Genomic DNA, 19,554 nt, shown 5'->3' with positions numbered 1-19,554 from the left:
ACGTTCTACCATTGTTTCAATAGGTGGGATGCTTTCTTTTAAGTGCTCCTGGTAACTTTTCTATTTAAAAATTTAAAAAAAGGATTGATAAAATGTCTAGAATATCTATCCTAAAACTATTTCCTATTATTTTAGAAGAGCTTTAGTAATTCTTTAACTCGATAAAATCTTTAGAACGTATTAAATTTTTACAATTTCCATTTTAAGTTGGGATGTTTTTAAGCCTATAGAACTGGATATAGAACAAATTTAATTCAACATTGAACACACCGCAAGGTCCAATAAGATTGGTTCTTTCAAATTTTTTTATTTATTTATTTTCTTTTTATTATTCCTTCTTCCAATTTCTGCTTTTCTAAAAATTCTACTAAACTCTAAAGAGGGAATGAGAAGAGGAAGAGAAGGGGAAAAAATTTTTATTTAAATGGCTTTTTTTCTTGTCAACCATTCTTAATACCAGCGAATTTAATTTAATATTTTAAAACTTAGAATTTTAAAATTTTATAAAAATAAAGAAGAAAATGTATAATATAATCGAGTAGAAAGGGAAATAATTTTGTAGATAGCATTTACAATTTTTATTATTTTATTTTTCTCTTTCTGTAGAGTGATAAAGAATGAGAAAAGTATCGAATTTAAATGTTGCTTCTCTTGATTACTAATCAATATTTTTGTATTGGAGAATGATCTGATCGATTCAACATGTTCTAGCGACTTATGCTGCAGGTATTTATATATATTTTTCATATTTTTAAAAAATATCTTACGAGCAGAACGTGTTTTTTCTTTTAGAAGTAACGTACGACTATCATTAAAATGAAATTTCTACATACGAATCCATGATCCTTTATCTCAATAGAAAATCATTTCATGTACTTGTAAATGTATACTAAATACGTTAAATATACTTATTTATCTTCATAATAAGGATGATAAATTCGTATAAAAGGGGGAGAAACCTTTTCAATATGCATCGACTACTGAAGAGGATTCGTGACAAACAGCTATACTTTTCAAAATTATAGACGTGAATAAAAGAGAATATTGCATGAGTTAGAGTGATTTAGTTTCGAATCTATAAGATGATGGCCGTCTTTAAAGAGTTGACACAACCAGTTTCCAAATATTAAATTTACTATCCTCAACTAACCATCAATGAATGATCAGAGATGTAACCTGGGTAAGTATTTATTACTCTATTAAGATTATGGAAAAAGATTGGTAATTTCTGCTGAAGTTCTAGATAAAAAAGCATGAATGGAACAGATTTCATTAAAAATTTCTTTAAAAATTTCAATTTTAAGTACATTGCAAAGCGCTTGTTGCTGAATAGAATCCACGTAGAATTATCGCTAACTGAAAAGAATTTTTAAAAAAATATTTTTTCAAGTATTTTTACTGTATAGAATTATTTATTTCTATAAAATGGACGTTCAAATAAACTAAAAATTACATTTATTAAGTAGAAAAAATGTATTTAAACATTCATTTCTTCGCTGTTTTCACTTGAGCGAACACCATTAAGATTTCCTAAGAGTTATGATATATTATTTAATATTGTAAATTATCTTGTACAAAAGTTACATATAAAAGCTTTAAAATTGAATATTTAAATGTCTGAAGAAATGCTATTTAATATTAAAAAAAGAAGAAGAAGTGGAAGAAGAGGAGGAGGAATTAATTTAACAGAACGTCCACACATTTTCGCCTTCCTATTAAACAAGTAATAAATAGCAAAAGAGTAAAATTATATCGCGAAACATTTTCTTATTAACTAAACGATTCATTAAGATAGAATAAAAAGGAAAAAATAAAATAAAAATCTTTACTTTTTCCCTTTTAATTTTCAAGATAATTAAAATTTCATCAATCAAGTTAGTAGGGAAATTCAAGAAGAAAAGAATTAAAACATTTTCTACAAATAATTAACATACAAAATATTTTTAAATTTAATTAATTACACATCTAAGACGATAATAAACATGTTTATTAATTTTATATATAGTTATTTTTATAAAAATCACAACAAATATTAACATATTTATGAAAAGATTTCTCACTCTTCAGCATCCATCTTGGTAAAATTTCTTTTATAATTTCCTGTCGTTATATGACGTATTTGGCGGGGTCTAAGTTAATCTTCAAGCCCAATTGACGTAAATGACCATTGGGCTTGGAGATTAACTTAGAGTCCGCCAAATGGGTTGTCTTCTATCTCTTCCAGCTGCCTCTTAGCATCTTCATCCTCCGCATCCTTTACAATTCCTGTTATCATTATACTTACTTTTCAAGCTGTAATCATTAAAATATACCTAAAATTTGCATTAAAATATTCTTCCTTAACATAAAATTTCATTTTTTTTTCTTTTTTGTAAATTTCACTCGTATTTTTTACAGAAATTTCATATTTTCTACGTTAATTTTTAATCTTTCCAATTGCTGTTTAGTTTATTACTTTTTATAAAAAGTTAATATAAATATTTGTTGTAAGATAAATTTAATTAACTTTTATATAAAAATTTGAACTCGAAGTTAATTTATTTTTCATTTATTTATTGGAGAATTATATAAATAAAAATCTTTAATTAAATACGTATAAAACTANTTGTAGATAGCATTTACAATTTTTATTATTTTATTTTTCTCTTTCTGTAGAGTGATAAAGAATGAGAAAAGTATCGAATTTAAATGTTGCTTCTCTTGATTACTAATCAATATTTTTGTATTGGAGAATGATCTGATCGATTCAACATGTTCTAGCGACTTATGCTGCAGGTATTTATATATATTTTTCATATTTTTAAAAAATATCTTACGAGCAGAACGTGTTTTTTCTTTTAGAAGTAACGTACGACTATCATTAAAATGAAATTTCTACATACGAATCCATGATCCTTTATCTCAATAGAAAATCATTTCATGTACTTGTAAATGTATCAGATTACACTAAATACGTTAAATATACTTATTTATCTTCATAATAAGGATGATAAATTCGTATAAAAGGGGGAGAAACCTTTTCAATATGCATCGACTACTGAAGAGGATTCGTGACAAACAGCTATACTTTTCAAAATTATAGACGTGAATAAAAGAGAATATTGCATGAGTTAGAGTGATTTAGTTTCGAATCTATAAGATGATGGCCGTCTTTAAAGAGTTGACACAACCAGTTTCCAAATATTAAATTTACTATCCTCAACTAACCATCAATGAATGATCAGAGATGTAACCTGGGTAAGTATTTATTACTCTATTAAGATTATGGAAAAAGATTGGTAATTTCTGCTGAAGTTCTAGATAAAAAAGCATGAATGGAACAGATTTCATTAAAAATTTCTTTAAAAATTTCAATTTTAAGTACATTGCAAAGCGCTTGTTGCTGAATAGAATCCACGTAGAATTATCGCTAACTGAAAAGAATTTTTAAAAAAATATTTTTTCAAGTATTTTTACTGTATAGAATTATTTATTTCTATAAAATGGACGTTCAAATAAACTAAAAATTACATTTATTAAGTAGAAAAAATGTATTTAAACATTCATTTCTTCGCTGTTTTCACTTGAGCGAACACCATTAAGATTTCCTAAGAGTTATGATATATTATTTAATATTGTAAATTATCTTGTACAAAAGTTACATATAAAAGCTTTAAAATTGAATATTTAAATGTCTGAAGAAATGCTATTTAATATTAAAAAAAGAAGAAGAAGTGGAAGAAGAGGAGGAGGAATTAATTTAACAGAACGTCCACACATTTTCGCCTTCCTATTAAACAAGTAATAAATAGCAAAAGAGTAAAATTATATCGCGAAACATTTTCTTATTAACTAAACGATTCATTAAGATAGAATAAAAAGGAAAAAATAAAATAAAAATCTTTACTTTTTCCCTTTTAATTTTCAAGATAATTAAAATTTCATCAATCAAGTTAGTAGGGAAATTCAAGAAGAAAAGAATTAAAACATTTTCTACAAATAATTAACATACAAAATATTTTTAAATTTAATTAATTAATTATTTTCATTAATATATATACTTTATAAATAAACAAATGATTATTTTCTATAAGAAAATAAAAATTAATAAATTTATTAAAGTGTAGAATAAACAATATCGTGAACACGCACGTAAATGTATCAACATGTTTACGTGTACTCACTTAAAGCGATTATTACAGAATTAATTTTTATGAAAATTTAATTAATTACACATCTAAGACGATAATAAACATGTTTATTAATTTTATATATAGTTATTTTTATAAAAATCACAACAAATATTAACATATTTATGAAAAGATTTCTCACTCTTCAGCATCCATCTTGGTAAAATTTCTTTTATAATTTCCTGTCGTTATATGACGTATTTGGCGGGGTCTAAGTTAATCTTCAAGCCCAATTGACGTAAATGACCATTGGGCTTGGAGATTAACTTAGAGTCCGCCAAATGGGTTGTCTTCTATCTCTTCCAGCTGCCTCTTAGCATCTTCATCCTCCGCATCCTTTACAATTCCTGTTATCATTATACTTACTTTTCAAGCTGTAATCATTAAAATATACCTAAAATTTGCATTAAAATATTCTTCCTTAACATAAAATTTCATTTTTTTTTCTTTTTTGTAAATTTCACTCGTATTTTTTACAGAAATTTCATATTTTCTACGTTAATTTTTAATCTTTCCAATTGCTGTTTAGTTTATTACTTTTTATAAAAAGTTAATATAAATATTTGTTGTAAGATAAATTTAATTAACTTTTATATAAAAATTTGAACTCGAAGTTAATTTATTTTTCATTTATTTATTGGAGAATTATATAAATAAAAATCTTTAATTAAATACGTATAAAACTATAAGCATCTTATACATTTGAACCAATTCACTGTATTGAATTTCCATTATTTATCATAGAATAATTACAAGAATATTTAAATTTTCCAATAGAAATATACGCTAGAATAATTTATGAATTTACTAAATTATTCTTCATCGTTATTCTTCATAGAATTATTTTAAATTTGAAATTCTGATGATGATAATGATGATTAATTTTCTACTAGAAATCAATGGATTCTCGAAGCATTCAATGATGAATTTGGAGTTAATTTTTAATGTATTTTTTTTAAATTGCAAAGAAAAGCCAATAATAAAATAAAATTACATAAAATTAAATAAAACTACAGATAAAATGTATTTTTATTTTTTTATTTCAAAAGAACTGAGATTGAATCAACAATCTTTCAACCTGGAAAAGTATCGAATTTAAATGTTGCTTCTCTTGATTACTAATCAATATTTTTGTATTGGAGAATGATCTGATCGATTCAACATGTTCTAGCGACTTATGCTGCAGGTATTTATATATATTTTTCATATTTTTAAAAAATATCTTACGAGCAGAACGTGTTTTTTCTTTTAGAAGTAACGTACGACTATCATTAAAATGAAATTTCTACATACGAATCCATGATCCTTTATCTCAATAGAAAATCATTTCATGTACTTGTAAATGTATCAGATTACACTAAATACGTTAAATATACTTATTTATCTTCATAATAAGGATGATAAATTCGTATAAAAGGGGGAGAAACCTTTTCAATATGCATCGACTACTGAAGAGGATTCGTGACAAACAGCTATACTTTTCAAAATTATAGACGTGAATAAAAGAGAATATTGCATGAGTTAGAGTGATTTAGTTTCGAATCTATAAGATGATGGCCGTCTTTAAAGAGTTGACACAACCAGTTTCCAAATATTAAATTTACTATCCTCAACTAACCATCAATGAATGATCAGAGATGTAACCTGGGTAAGTATTTATTACTCTATTAAGATTATGGAAAAAGATTGGTAATTTCTGCTGAAGTTCTAGATAAAAAAGCATGAATGGAACAGATTTCATTAAAAATTTCTTTAAAAATTTCAATTTTAAGTACATTGCAAAGCGCTTGTTGCTGAATAGAATCCACGTAGAATTATCGCTAACTGAAAAGAATTTTTAAAAAAATATTTTTTCAAGTATTTTTACTGTATAGAATTATTTATTTCTATAAAATGGACGTTCAAATAAACTAAAAATTACATATATTAAGTAGAANGCTAGAATAATTTATGAATTTACTAAATTATTCTTCATCGTTATTCTTCATAGAATTATTTTAAATTTGAAATTCTGATGATGATAATGATGATTAATTTTCTACTAGAAATCAATGGATTCTCGAAGCATTCAATGATGAATTTGGAGTTAATTTTTAATGTATTTTTTTTAAATTGCAAAGAAAAGCCAATAATAAAATAAAATTACATAAAATTAAATAAAACTACAGATAAAATGTATTTTTATTTTTTTATTTCAAAAGAACTGAGATTGAATCAACAATCTTTCAACCTTGTGTCTATTCAATTATTCTTTAGTAACTTTTCTCTTGTTCGACTGACGGTTTTATTGTGTTTTTTCTTTATTTTTTTATTGAACATTTTTGTGTTTTTTGCATTTTTTCCAATTAATAAAATGCATTAAAAATCACACTTTAAGGGCATTAGTATCTCTCTGATTACTCTACGTATTTTTCTCGATTTTGAAGCGTTAATTTTCAATGTTTTTACGTAAAAAATGAAATAAATTTATAAATATATTTTGTCTAAACTTAAGCAAATATTATCTATAAAAATAAAAAATACATTTCTATCTATAAATTTCCTGTTATTAAGTATTTTTACGAGATTTTCTTCTGTCTTATCTTCATTCCAAATAGCTAAAGTCAGCAAAATTCTTGACTATTCTTTGATAAAAATTCTTTATCTAAGACTTGAAAAGTAAGAATTTTTATGTATTTTCTTTTATATTTTATGTTTCTTTATCCGTTTGAAGCCATTTTATGTAAAGAAATGTCGTCGGTTCAGCTATATTTTCTACCTATAAACCATCCTCACATTTAACCCGAAAATTATTAATTAATTCAGTAATTTCTGCTCTCGTCTATTAAAAATTAACATTAAATTTTTGTTTTATTGATAAATAATTATATACTTTTAATACTTTTTTACTTAAATTCAACTCTAGTCATCGTTTTCTTTATGGTATTCCATGTTTAGACGACATCACAAGATAATTTCATATTATCCCAAGCATATTTTTTTCCTCTTGATTTTTCAACTTAATGACAGGGAAACATAATAGAAATACCGAAGGCAAAGTCACTTTTGATTGATTTATTCCTGGATGAATTATGATCTCTCGTCATTTCTAGTCATTGTTAAACTATAGCTCAGTTATCGCTTCACCTAGTCGTTCTGTTTACTCTAGAACAAGTAGTAGAATAGCTCGTTAAATTTCACTCACATTAGCTTATTAAAGTTCACGTAATCACTGAAGTCATCTTTTATGTATCCTAGTTCACTCTTTATCTTTGTCCTGTGTTTGCCATCTAGCCATTTTGTGTCATATTAGTTATAGTCTTTGCTACATTTCATCTAGTCAATATAATTATCATTATATTTCGTTTAGTCATTTCCCAGTTCACCAAATTATCCTGTGTATTCTCTAGTTATCCTAGTTCTTAATGTATTTCTCCTATATCCGTCCTACATTTCATTATAATTATTCTCCACATCCCAGTTCACTTAATTATTCTAGTCTTTGCTATATTTAATGTAACTAGACATCATGTTTTATATAGATTATATTTCTTTTTCTATCTTTTCCTAGTTATTTCTAATCATTCTAGTTAGCTAATTCTTCCTGTATTTGATTTAGTTATTTCCTACGCATCGTAGTTCAATTAAGTTATCCTAGTTCATAACTATTCTTAATAGTTTCCTAGTTTATCTTCTTTCTATAGTAATTCCTAGCATCCTAATTCATTCTGTCTATATGGTTCACTTAACCATTCCTTGTTAACTAATCACTAGTTATATTTCACCAATATATCTTCATTCATCTCAGTTTATCCCAATCTTCTCTATAATTTAACCTATCATCCTAATTCGTCAATGCGTTTTCTATTCATTTAAATCCATTCAGTCACCTTACATTCTTTTACTCATCTAGTTCACTTAATTATCCCACTTCTTATATCTCTCACATCTCTCTAGTTTCTACATTATACCCGAATCTTCCTTCATCAATTCATCTTCCTCATCATCCATTCACCTTGCTCCTCTTCACGTTCTTGCCTAGCAATTCACCTACTTTTCTTAATCATCCTCCTCCTCACTAAACTTCACTCTAACGTTTCCTTTCTGGCATTTGTTACTTACGTGACATCTCGACACGAAAACTTCCACCCAAACAATTTCACGACGTCACGTCACTACTATTTTCTTTCCATTTTTTTGTTTTTTATTTTTTAAATATATATTTTATATTTAACTCCAAGGCACAAAGGGGGGTTGAAGTCATCATTTATGATTGATTAATTCCTACCCTTAAATTTAAAAACATTCGATAGATTCTACCTCAATTTTGTCACGGGTTTATGACTTTGGAATTAATTTCACTTTGATTATCGACCTGTTTTAAAATCCTTCTTTTCCTCTTTTAAAAATTTTAAAATATGAAATCAGGATACAAATCCTATTAAGGAATTAACTCGTATCCTACATTCTTAAGCCACAATTCTTTACATTATTCGCTTGAATAAACGTATAAATTCGCGAATTAAATACGTTTAACATTCAAATAAATAACATTTTTTTAGAATATATCGTATAAAATATTTCTAAGTAATTTTTTTAGAATATTTACTTAATAATTTTATTATATTTTCAACATTATTAAACTTGGTTTTCCAATTTCTTCGTACGCTTGGCAATATTCTTGATTATTATTATTTTTTTAATATCAAAATCCAATCTAATAAATCCGATTATAAACAAAGAATTATTTAGTAATATTTTTATGAATTTTTGCTACTTTTTGATGCATTTTATTACAAATATTTAACACAATTTTAATATATAACCCATTAAAATGGCATCTAATTCTTCTCGATCATCTAAAAGATCGGCATAAATTCTATTTCTTTATCAAAATTTTTCTATAAATTCGATAATAAAAAAATTTTTTAGACTATTTTATAAGTTTCTATACAACATATTACAAATAATAAATAAAAATTTAATATAAAATACACGCTTTTATCCATTGAAAATCGCACATGTATTATACCTATTGCTTAATCATGTAAAAGAAATATATATAAATTCTATTCTTTATATTAAATTTTAAAAAAAATTCAATTACGAAGATATTTTAGTAATTTTTTTAAAGTTCCTGTACAATTTATTAGAAATATAAAATAAAAAATTTAATACATTTTAACCCATTACAAATGCGCTCTAGCAACCCTTTAATCATCTAAAAAAAATCAGTATAAATTCTTTTTATTTATAACAATTTTCTAAAAAAGAATTAAACCTTTTTAAGGGATAAAAAATTTAATTTTTTATGCTTTTATTCTATATATAATTCTTTTAAATTAAACATGTAAAAAAGTAAAAAAAAAAAAACTAATTCTTCTTTAGCTAATTAGAAAATGCTGCGTGTTATCTAAAATGTAATTTTGTTAAAGCGACAGTTGAGAAATGTATTTGATATTTATCAAAAACAAAATCTAATATCGAAAAAACAGTATCAAATCTATATAAGTGCACTTTTACACGCTTAAAATGAATACTGTTTATGTCAACATAACATATACTTAGAATAGTAAACTTCGAATCAAATTCTATATATTCTAGTAAATATTATCTGAAAACCACATTTATTATTATTTTATAAATAAAAAAAAACGGAAAAAATACAATTTTGGAGAGAATTTTGATAAAATTTTATTTTTCGATTTTCTTCCATTTTATTTGTTGTGATGAATTAAATAATGTGTTTTCTTTATTAATTTTTATATGCTGTTATATTGATTTTATTTTTCAAGTTTCCTCACTTTCCTCATCGACTCAAATTATTATTATTATTATTATTATTATTTTATCCAGCGTTTTTCTTTCAACTAAAGTTGATTTGTATTGCCTCATGTTAGTTCTTAACGTATCATTTTCCCTTCACTTCAAATTGTTTCCTATCATCTCAAATTATCCCCTAACATGCCACTTTACTCTTCAAGTAAAATTGTTCCTCGTTTTCCCAAACTATCTTTTAATATTCTCTTCAACTCTAATTGTTCCTCATCTTTTCAAATTCTTTTTTAAAATGCCACTTTATCTTTCAGTTAAAATTGTTCCTCATTTCCTCAAATTATCCTCTAACATGTAGTTTTACCTTTCACCTATAACTACATCCCATCATCTCAAATCGTAATTTAATATACTACATTCCCTTCCAATTCGAATTATCCCTCATTTTCACAAATTATCCTTTTTTTTCTCGGTGCCTCATTGCCTCAAAATATCCCTCAATACGTCATTGTTCTCTTCTATTGTTTTTTTTTCGCTTTAAATTATCCCTAAAAGTCATTTTACTCTAATTCTAATCAAGTCATTCTTCTAAAGAGCACAATGGCTTTCTCACGAATTATAATTATATTCTAATCATTTTATTATTATTTTAAATCGAATTTTAGTAAGTTTAAACAATATTTTAAGCATCCATTCACCTTGCTCCTCTTCACGTTCTTGCCTAGCAATTCACCTACTTTTCTTAATCATCCTCCTCCTCNTTTAACTACAGCAACAATAGAAGACGGTTTGTGCAACCCTATCTGAAGATTTAATTCTCATCTACTTTTCTAAAAATTCTTCTTTCGTTTTAGGAAGAGCTAAAAAATTAATAAATCTCTCACCCGAAAAAATAATTTTGTGTCAAAATTGTCAAAAATTATCTTAAAAACATTTTTTTTTTCTTCATTAAAAGATGAAGAAAAACACAAAAATATTGTTAGAGAGACTTAAAGGCTTCTTCTTCTATGTGTTAATTATGGAGATTATCACCCCATTTTACCTAAAATTTCAAAAGTAAAATGTAAAAACGATTAAAAAAAATTCAATTTTAAGTGTTAAAATATCAAAATTTTTAATTATAATTAACTTTTTATTGAATTAAAAATTGGCACGTACAGTAGGTGTGCTTCGCTTTTCAATAACACAGGCATGTAAAATATACCTTGTATGAAATAAAATTCAAGTAATATGTTGGAGAGAATATTCTTCTGTGAATTTTTTTACTTTATATATATATTTTTACTCTTCTTTTATTTCAATTTTTCCCCTGTCATTCCCCTGAACTAACACCATTTTTCTTATCTACTGTTTGTTATGTTGTGAGTGTAGAGTATCACATAGCTATCAAGTGTTTTTTTCCTTTATATATAACTATCGCAGCAGTTTTTTTGTTCTTATTTTTATATTTTTTTATCTAAAAAAAACACAAAAATTTGAATTTCTTGTAGAGAAATATTGAATATATCTAGTTTTATAGGAGAAACACTAGCTAAAAAAAGCACCCTTAACACCATACCGCAAAGCTAGTTTAAGGGTATTTTTGGATAAAATTAGACTTTGTGGGGCCTGTTTTTTTTATAATTTAACATAATTTTTGGTTATTAATCGGAATTATTTATATTCTGATTAGTTTTTACTTAATTTTTGTGCAGTTTACAAGTGTTTTGATTAATTTTTCTGTTGTTTATTAGTGTTTTTAGATGAAATTTATCACTGTAGTGTCGTATTTTTAAATCATTCTAAAATATTTTTCGATATTAACTTGGATTTAAACTAAATGTACCAAATTTTTTTTGAAAAAAATAGATTAAAGCTGTTTTTTTGGTATGAAAATAACCTTTTTGGAACGGTGTTTTGGAGCTAATTCTTTCTTTAAAATCTAGTTTATTTTTTTTAAATTAAAAATGACACTTCAGAGCAAAATTTTCGGTAAATTTAAAGCGTAATTAAATGTATTCGCTAAGCGTACACGTGTAAGTGCGCGTTATACACGGTAAAATGTACAAGAATATGAAATCATTACAGTTATGTGCCACCTGAAAGATACAGGTTGACAATATTATTATATAGATTATGGGAACGTGTTAGCATGTAATGGAAGACGACATTAAATTGAGATAATGCAAAATGTTAATTGATCTAAACACGTCGACGAAAACATTAAAACCGCATTAAAATTATTAAATAAATAGCAAAATTCCACGCTAATTTTGGTAAAACAATCGCATAAAATGAAAGTCAATTCCCTGGAGATAAGTGATACTTTGGCATGGAGATAACTCATAGATTGAAATTTTGAACCGTGTAAATGTACTAATTTATCAATTTACATGGGGTAAAAAAAATACTATTAAAATTATTTCGGGAAATAAATTAATTCTTTAAAATATTTTACTGTTTTTTTTTGTCGGAGGATTGCAAATTTTGTTTTCTCCCCCCTCTTCTTTGCTGGCCATAATCGCATTATTGAACGTTCAACTGTGAAGTGATGGGTTTCTGATTAGAACAATTTTAATGCCGTATAAATTCTAAAATGTGTTTAATCTTAATTGTAATTAACAGGAAAAGAGTAATTTGTGAGTTTTATAATCGAACACGTTAATCATAATTAAGGGAAGTGGGTTAAATTTACGCGTTTTGTACATAAAAATTTTAATTGTAATTAATGGAAGAAGAGTGATTTATGCGTATTATATACGAAAATCTTAGTTTTAATTAATGTAAAGAAAGCAATTTGTTGTGTTCTGTTCTGGAAGAATTTCGATTATAATTATTAATGAAAGAAGAGCAATTTATGATTTTAATCGAAATTAAATGAAAGAAGGGATAATACATAAATTTTATTTAAGGGAATGTTAATTATAATTAATTAGAGAAGAATATTGCACGAGTTTCGTACAAAAATTCTTAATTATAATTAATGGAAGAAAAGCAAAATGAAAGTCTTGTACAAGTAATCACAATTCGAATCGATAGAAGGACAATACGATAATTAAATTGCATAAGAGAAAAAAAATTAGAATTCTGGTCAAAAGAATAAGAGAAATGTGAAATTTTCACACAAATAAATCTTCATTATGATTAATGAAAAAATAAAAAAATTAACTTTTAATTTTAGTTAATAGAAGAAGACAACTTTACGATTTTGCATAAGCAAATTCTAATTAAGTAAAGCAAAACAAATTACATATACAGATTTAATTATAATTAGTAGACGAAGATTTAGATGATAATGTGTGTTATCTCTATTTCAGAAAAGAAAAATACCAGTATTTTGCTCAAATGAATTTTAACTACAGCAACAATAGAAGAAGACAACGAACTAGAGGAAGGCCATAGCTGGTATTTTAGTCACGTGAATTTTAACTACAGAAGCTACAAAGAGCTAGAAGAGGAGAAAGAAATAAAGGAACTAGAGGAAGAAGGAGAAGAAAAACTAAAAGAAGAATATCGTCAATATTTCAATTACGTGAATTTTAAGGACTGGAAGAAGAAGAAGAAGTTGATGATGATGATGAACTAGAAGAAGAAGGAGATGAATAAGAACAAGATGAAGGAAAATTAGAAGAAAAACTGGATAGAGAACTAGAAGAAGAAGGAGGAGAACTAGAGGGAGAGCATCACTAGTATTCTAGTCACGTGAATTTTAACTACAGCAACAATAGAAGACGGTTTGTGCAACCCTATCTGAAGATTTAATTCTCATCTACTTTTCTAAAAATTCTTCTTTCGTTTTAGGAAGAGAGGTCATTAAAATCCCATTTGAAAATACTTTGCAAAAGGAGAAATTCTTATACGAAAACAATTTTTACTTTCCCCCATATATATACCACCTTCCTCCCATGTTATAAATATAAATTATGTTATATAAAACTCTTCTTTTATGCGAAAATAGGAAATTTAAATTTACAAAATATAATTTCTTTTCTTATTTTAAAAATTCCAATTTAACATTTTGTTTACATTTTCGATACAAAAGAAAACAGCAACAACCGCAAAGGAAACCGCGAAGAATTTATTGAGAAATTTATAAAAATATATATATATACTGAAATATTTTAAATTAAATTAAATTTAATTAATTAGTATAAATAGGTGGTTTTAAATATAATAAAGCATAGAACAAACAGTAGCATGCATAGAAGATAATGGAGGTTAAAGCAATTAATTAGCTTACCTTTGTATCATTCCAATAGACTCTAAGAGAGTAACCATTGAGAATTCTAGGATTGCTGTTGATGTGATAAAGAGCCAAGTTAACAGCGGGTATGACTCCACGACCTATTGACCCTTCAGTTAGATTATGCGTAATTGGGAAGAAGCCACCAATGAACAAGTCAGTTTCTGCCAATGAAGACGAAGGGCCAAAACTTATTATTGCAAAAATCCGAAAACACAAAACAAACCGAGCCATTTCTTCCCCTCACTTTCAAGTCTCTAAGCTGGTTTCCTTTACACCAAACTCTACTTCCCTCATCACTTGGCTGGACTTCAATACGGAGTCAACTGCTCTAAGGATATCATACAGACGACTTAATATAGGTCGTAGCCGCTTGATAGAGGAACAGGAGAGCGACTGATGGGTAGTATGGCCTACACGCAGAGGAGGTAGAGCACGAAAGCGTCACCAGGGCGCGCTGCACAACGAGGGTACGAAGAGAGATCATACAGCAAACCAGCACAACTTCGATCCATTGCCAACAACCAGAGCAGAAATGACTGAAATGGTTTTAACGTTTGGGTTAATGAATAAGACACGAATTTACAAAATTCTAAACAGTTTTAAGCCCTAAAAATTCCATGAATTTATTAAAATTACTTATTATTAACACTCCGACCGTGTATAACGCGCAGGAAAATCGATAAATCGACTTTCTGTTTTAGGTATTTTTTTCTTTTTTTAAATAAAAACTTAATAAACTAAATATGATGAAATTATTGCAAATTTATATTCGTATTCTTCTGCAGAAAAGCATTATATTTATTAGTGAATTTACAATATAATACGGCATATTGCCAAAATATTCAAATTTTAAATATTTGAATATAACCGACAACGGTTTCCATGATATTTTTTTCTTTTTTTAAAACACTGTAACTTAATAAACTAAATATGATGAAATTATTGCAAATTTATATTCGTATTCTTCTGCAGAAAAGCATTATATCTCATCCTCTATTAAACTAACATTTTAATAGCTTCACTTTTAGATTACACTGAAAATTATGCAAATTATACCTTGAGAATTGTTACATATAATACAGTCGACCCCCTATAATACTGTTGATAATTCCATTTTATATGAATTCTGTGTTGTACGAGTCACTTAAATTTTACAAATACGTGTGCCGGGCTGTGAACGGCTCACGTATTTGTAAAATCTANTGTGATTAATCCTTGTGTGTTCATTTTTATATTTAATAATTTATTTTTGTGAAATTTTGAACAATTTTTATGTAAATTTTGTACATAAAAATTGTTCAAAATTTTCATGAAATCCATTAAAAATTTCACAAAAATTAAATTATTAAATATAAAAATGAACATACAAGGATTACATACATACAAAAATTTGGAATTTTTATGTAAATTCAAAATTTAAATAAAAATACAATTTTTATGTAAATTTTGAATGAATTTTATTAAAATTTTGAGCAATTTTTGTGAAATTTTGAACAACTTTTGTGAAATTTAATTCCTTTCTTGTTAAATTTATAGATTTTAAATTTCATTAAAATAATTTAAAATTAATTTATTTAATTATCACATTAATAATATCATAATTATAAAATTTCAAATTTTTTTTCGTTAATTTTAAACCGTTTTTCTATTCGCTTTTTTTGGGTGAAATTTTAAAATAATTTTTATGAAATTCTTCTTTTCTAAATTAATTTTTTTAATATTGAATATTTGCGAAATTTTGAATAATTTTCTTGAAATTTTGAGTATTTCTTACCAAATTATAAACCGGTTTTCATGTAACTTTAAATATTTTTAAATCAAATTTTGAATCATTTTATAAAATTCCAACAATTTTAACATTTCCAGTCAAACCTGTAAACAACGAACACTGACGAAAACGTAAGAAATTATCGCTCTTTTAGAGGTTATTTTGTATGAATTCTTTTTAAAAAGTTCCTGAAAATATGGCCTTTATTACAGGTTCGACTGTAAAAAACTCTTTATAACGTTTTTCATAAATTATGTAAAATTTTAATTTGGTTTTCGAAGTAATTTTATAAATAGAAAAATAATAAAAAAGAATTATTTCTAGTAAAAAAAATAGAAGCAAAAATATTCCTTTTTTTAATTATATAATTTTTATTTTTTTAAAAAAATTAATCGTAAAAAAGTGGAAAAAAGCAATTGAGTGTATTTTTTTAAACGCAATTAATTGGATTTAAAAACGAAATTAACCGTATTTTAAACGAAATTAACTATATTTTTAACGCAATTAAATTATCGTGAATTTTTTATGAACATTTGAAGTAATAAGAAGATTTTTTAAAGCATGATTCAAGAGATTCAGTGATATAAATTACAAGAGAACACTTTGATTTACATCAAATCAATGGTGAAGAAATTAACTAATTGACAGGTTATCGATCAAATCAATTAAAGAGACACAATTAAGGGCTTTCAACCAACCTGCTAATGAGTCTTTGCATCAATCTCGCGTAACAATTAGTCGAAACAAAATTAAAATAAATAATTATAATCAAATTTTGTAATTAATTCCGATATTTTTTGGGGGGTGGAGGAGCGATTTAATGAAATTTTTATTTTATTTATTTATTTTTGGCAGTTAATAAATTTACTTATATATTCCTTTTATTTTATATATTTGAAAATTATATTTGAAAGATGGTGACATTCTGCAAATAACTTTCGAGAACAAGATTTTTGGCTCTGGGCCAAAAGACTGCAGTAGAAAAGCGATCTATCCGATGGAAAATTGAAAGCTTCTTCAACAATCCTACAAAATACAATATAAAATATCTAACCGTTTACTTCAGTTACACACAAAGAAAAAAAATAAATAAATAAGTAAATTATTTTAAAATTAATATTATTATTTTTTTAATGCCAATTAACTCTCTTATTCTTTATGCTTCTTTATTGTTTGTTCTATATACCCTTTCATAGGTATATCATGTGATGTAATGACGTACACGATCGAACCTCCAAACAACGGTCACCTTTAACTAGAAGTTATTTTTATGTCCTCGTAAGTGGCCGTTGTTCACAGGTTTGATTTAAGTTTTTATTTGCAAGGAAGTTATAATTGTGTAGTGTCATATGCATGTTATCTCAGAGTACCTTTAAGATATGTTACCTTGTATATCTCGTATTTTATATCTTCTTATCAGCGATTATATAAAGTATTATTCATATAATATACATTTCAATGTACAGTAAGCATATTGAGGAGAAGACACGTGATTTTCATATTTTACATTGAGGAAAAGACACGTGTCGTTGTTATTGCACATTGAGAAGAGGACACATGTTTCGCTTCCTGCACATTGAGGAGAAGACAAGTGACTTCCATATTGCATATTGAGGAGACACGTTGCTTGCTTACTGAGGAGAAGACATATGATTCACTGCACATTGAGAAGAAGACATATGGCTCTCTTACTGTACATTAAAAAGAAGAATACGTGGCTTACTTTAGGCTATTAACATACCTCAATTTACTTATATAATATTAATTATTAATGTGTTAAATCACATAACACATTAACATCTCACTATTTATCACGTTATTTACATATTTATAAGAAAATAACAGTATATATATACACTAGTAAAGATTAATTTCTACACATTTTGGTGCATAATATTAAATCTCCTTGTTAATAAAAAATAATACTCGTACGCCATTTTGTTTATAATCTAAATAATAAATGTTAAATTGCTTCTGTTTTGTAAAATACCAACATTTACATACAAAAAAAAATTGTTTTCTTTACTTAATTATCATCATTCTTATTAAAATATTTAAGTGGAAAGAAATGGGAAAAAAATTTAAATAGAAACAAAGAAAATTGCGAAAAAATAGGAAGAAAAAACTAATTATTTTTAGTGAAATAAATAATAATAAAATGCATTATTGTACCTTTATTTAATAAACTATCTCGAGTGTAAAATTATATTTTAAGTTGAAAGAAAAGTAGAAATGTGTTAAAAGTAATTATTCGAGCGCATTTAATTTTATTTCATTTAGAGAAATCTTAATTATAATTAAATTTTAACAAATTCTAATTTAGGTAAAAGGTAATTATGACGATGATGATAAAGAAAATTATTAAAATTAATTTATACGAAAATTTATAGAAAATATTTTCGTAATTCATCTCTTCGTTTACTTTTTAAGAATTTTTTTCTATAAATTTTTAATGAGGAAACTAATTAATAAGCTAGAATAATGCTGAAGATGAAGATGATAGCGCTAATTAAATGACATTAATATTTCATCTTCATTATAATCGTTATAGTGGGCTTTCTCTAAAAAGAAAAAAAAAGTAAATACATGAAATTAATGTTAAACAATCATCATCATCATCATCATCATAATGAACCTCTTCCAGAAATACTAATTTTATGAAATCAGTAGTTTATTTTATTGTAATTATAGTAATAATGCTCAAGATAAGATGCTAATTTTATGCTATTTATATTTTATTTTCATCTTCATCATCATAGTGTACCTCATCTACAAACAGTAATTTTATAAAATTAATATTTTATCTTCATCATCCCAGTAGACTACCCATACAGAATCGTTAATTTATTCATATATTTTCAGTAATATTGACCTGTATTTCGCGAAATTTAATGTCTATAGAAGAGGCCCAAACAGAAAACACACGAATTAATTGATTTGTTACTTTGTTTCACACGTGATCATCTTCATAATAATTTATGAAGATGATTACGTTTGAAGCAGTTATAAGAACAAAGAACAATACCAATTAAGCAAATTAAGATAAAGTAAATAAGTTGAAGTATTGACGATTAAATTACATATATATATAACAGATGAAACGACTTTAGTACAGCAATAAAAGAAACTAAAATTAATATTGATCAAACTAAGAAATCATATAACAAAATAAACAATATCTTAAGGATTCAGCAGTATAACAAAAGAATAAATGAAGAAAATTGCATGAAAATAATAATAATAATAATAATAATAATAATAAATAGATCTAAAAAATTTAATTTAATTGGAAATTTAATTTGTAAAATGTATAGTAAAACAAAGCAATGTATCTTTATCTTGTTGTTTGTATAGAAACAAAGCGATGTTGTTTAGCTGTTTTGCTCCATTCCTGAGGCAAAACAGCTAACGAAAACTATATAAAAATAGAGGAAATGAATAAAACTATACAGTTTACGTGATTCGAAAGGTAGATATTTGCAAAATATTTAATTATAAATGTAGAAATGCGTGTATAAAAGCGAAGAAATGCTTATAAATTATTTTATGAATGGGGTAATATAATAGAAGAACAAACATTCTTAAGATATTTTATACATATTTCTTTGCTTTTATATACGAATTTACACATTTATAAT

General features: G+C 25.6%; 1 protein-coding gene across 1 annotated transcript in view; it reads right to left on the bottom strand.

Moving 5' to 3' along the window:
- LOC111628358 (gamma-aminobutyric acid type B receptor subunit 2-like) overlaps window positions 1–14,602 on the bottom strand; it is a 96,805-nt gene extending 82,203 nt beyond the window's left edge. The window contains exon 1 of the mRNA XM_023372126.1: window positions 14,143–14,602. Within this exon, the coding sequence (XP_023227894.1) occupies window positions 14,143–14,379 (237 nt within the window). The 5' untranslated portion in view covers window positions 14,380–14,602. The remainder of the gene's footprint in view (window positions 1–14,142) is intronic.
- Window positions 14,603–19,554: the final 4,952 nt, after the last annotated feature.

The sequence above is a fragment of the Centruroides sculpturatus genome, unplaced genomic scaffold, assembly GCF_000671375.1.
Source record: "Centruroides sculpturatus isolate CEXI.00-Female unplaced genomic scaffold, Cexi_2.0 scaffold574, whole genome shotgun sequence".
Taxonomy (NCBI): Eukaryota; Metazoa; Arthropoda; class Arachnida; order Scorpiones; family Buthidae; genus Centruroides; species Centruroides sculpturatus.
The sequence above is the reverse complement of the archived record's forward strand: the minus strand, read 5'-3'. Positions and strand labels throughout refer to the sequence as shown.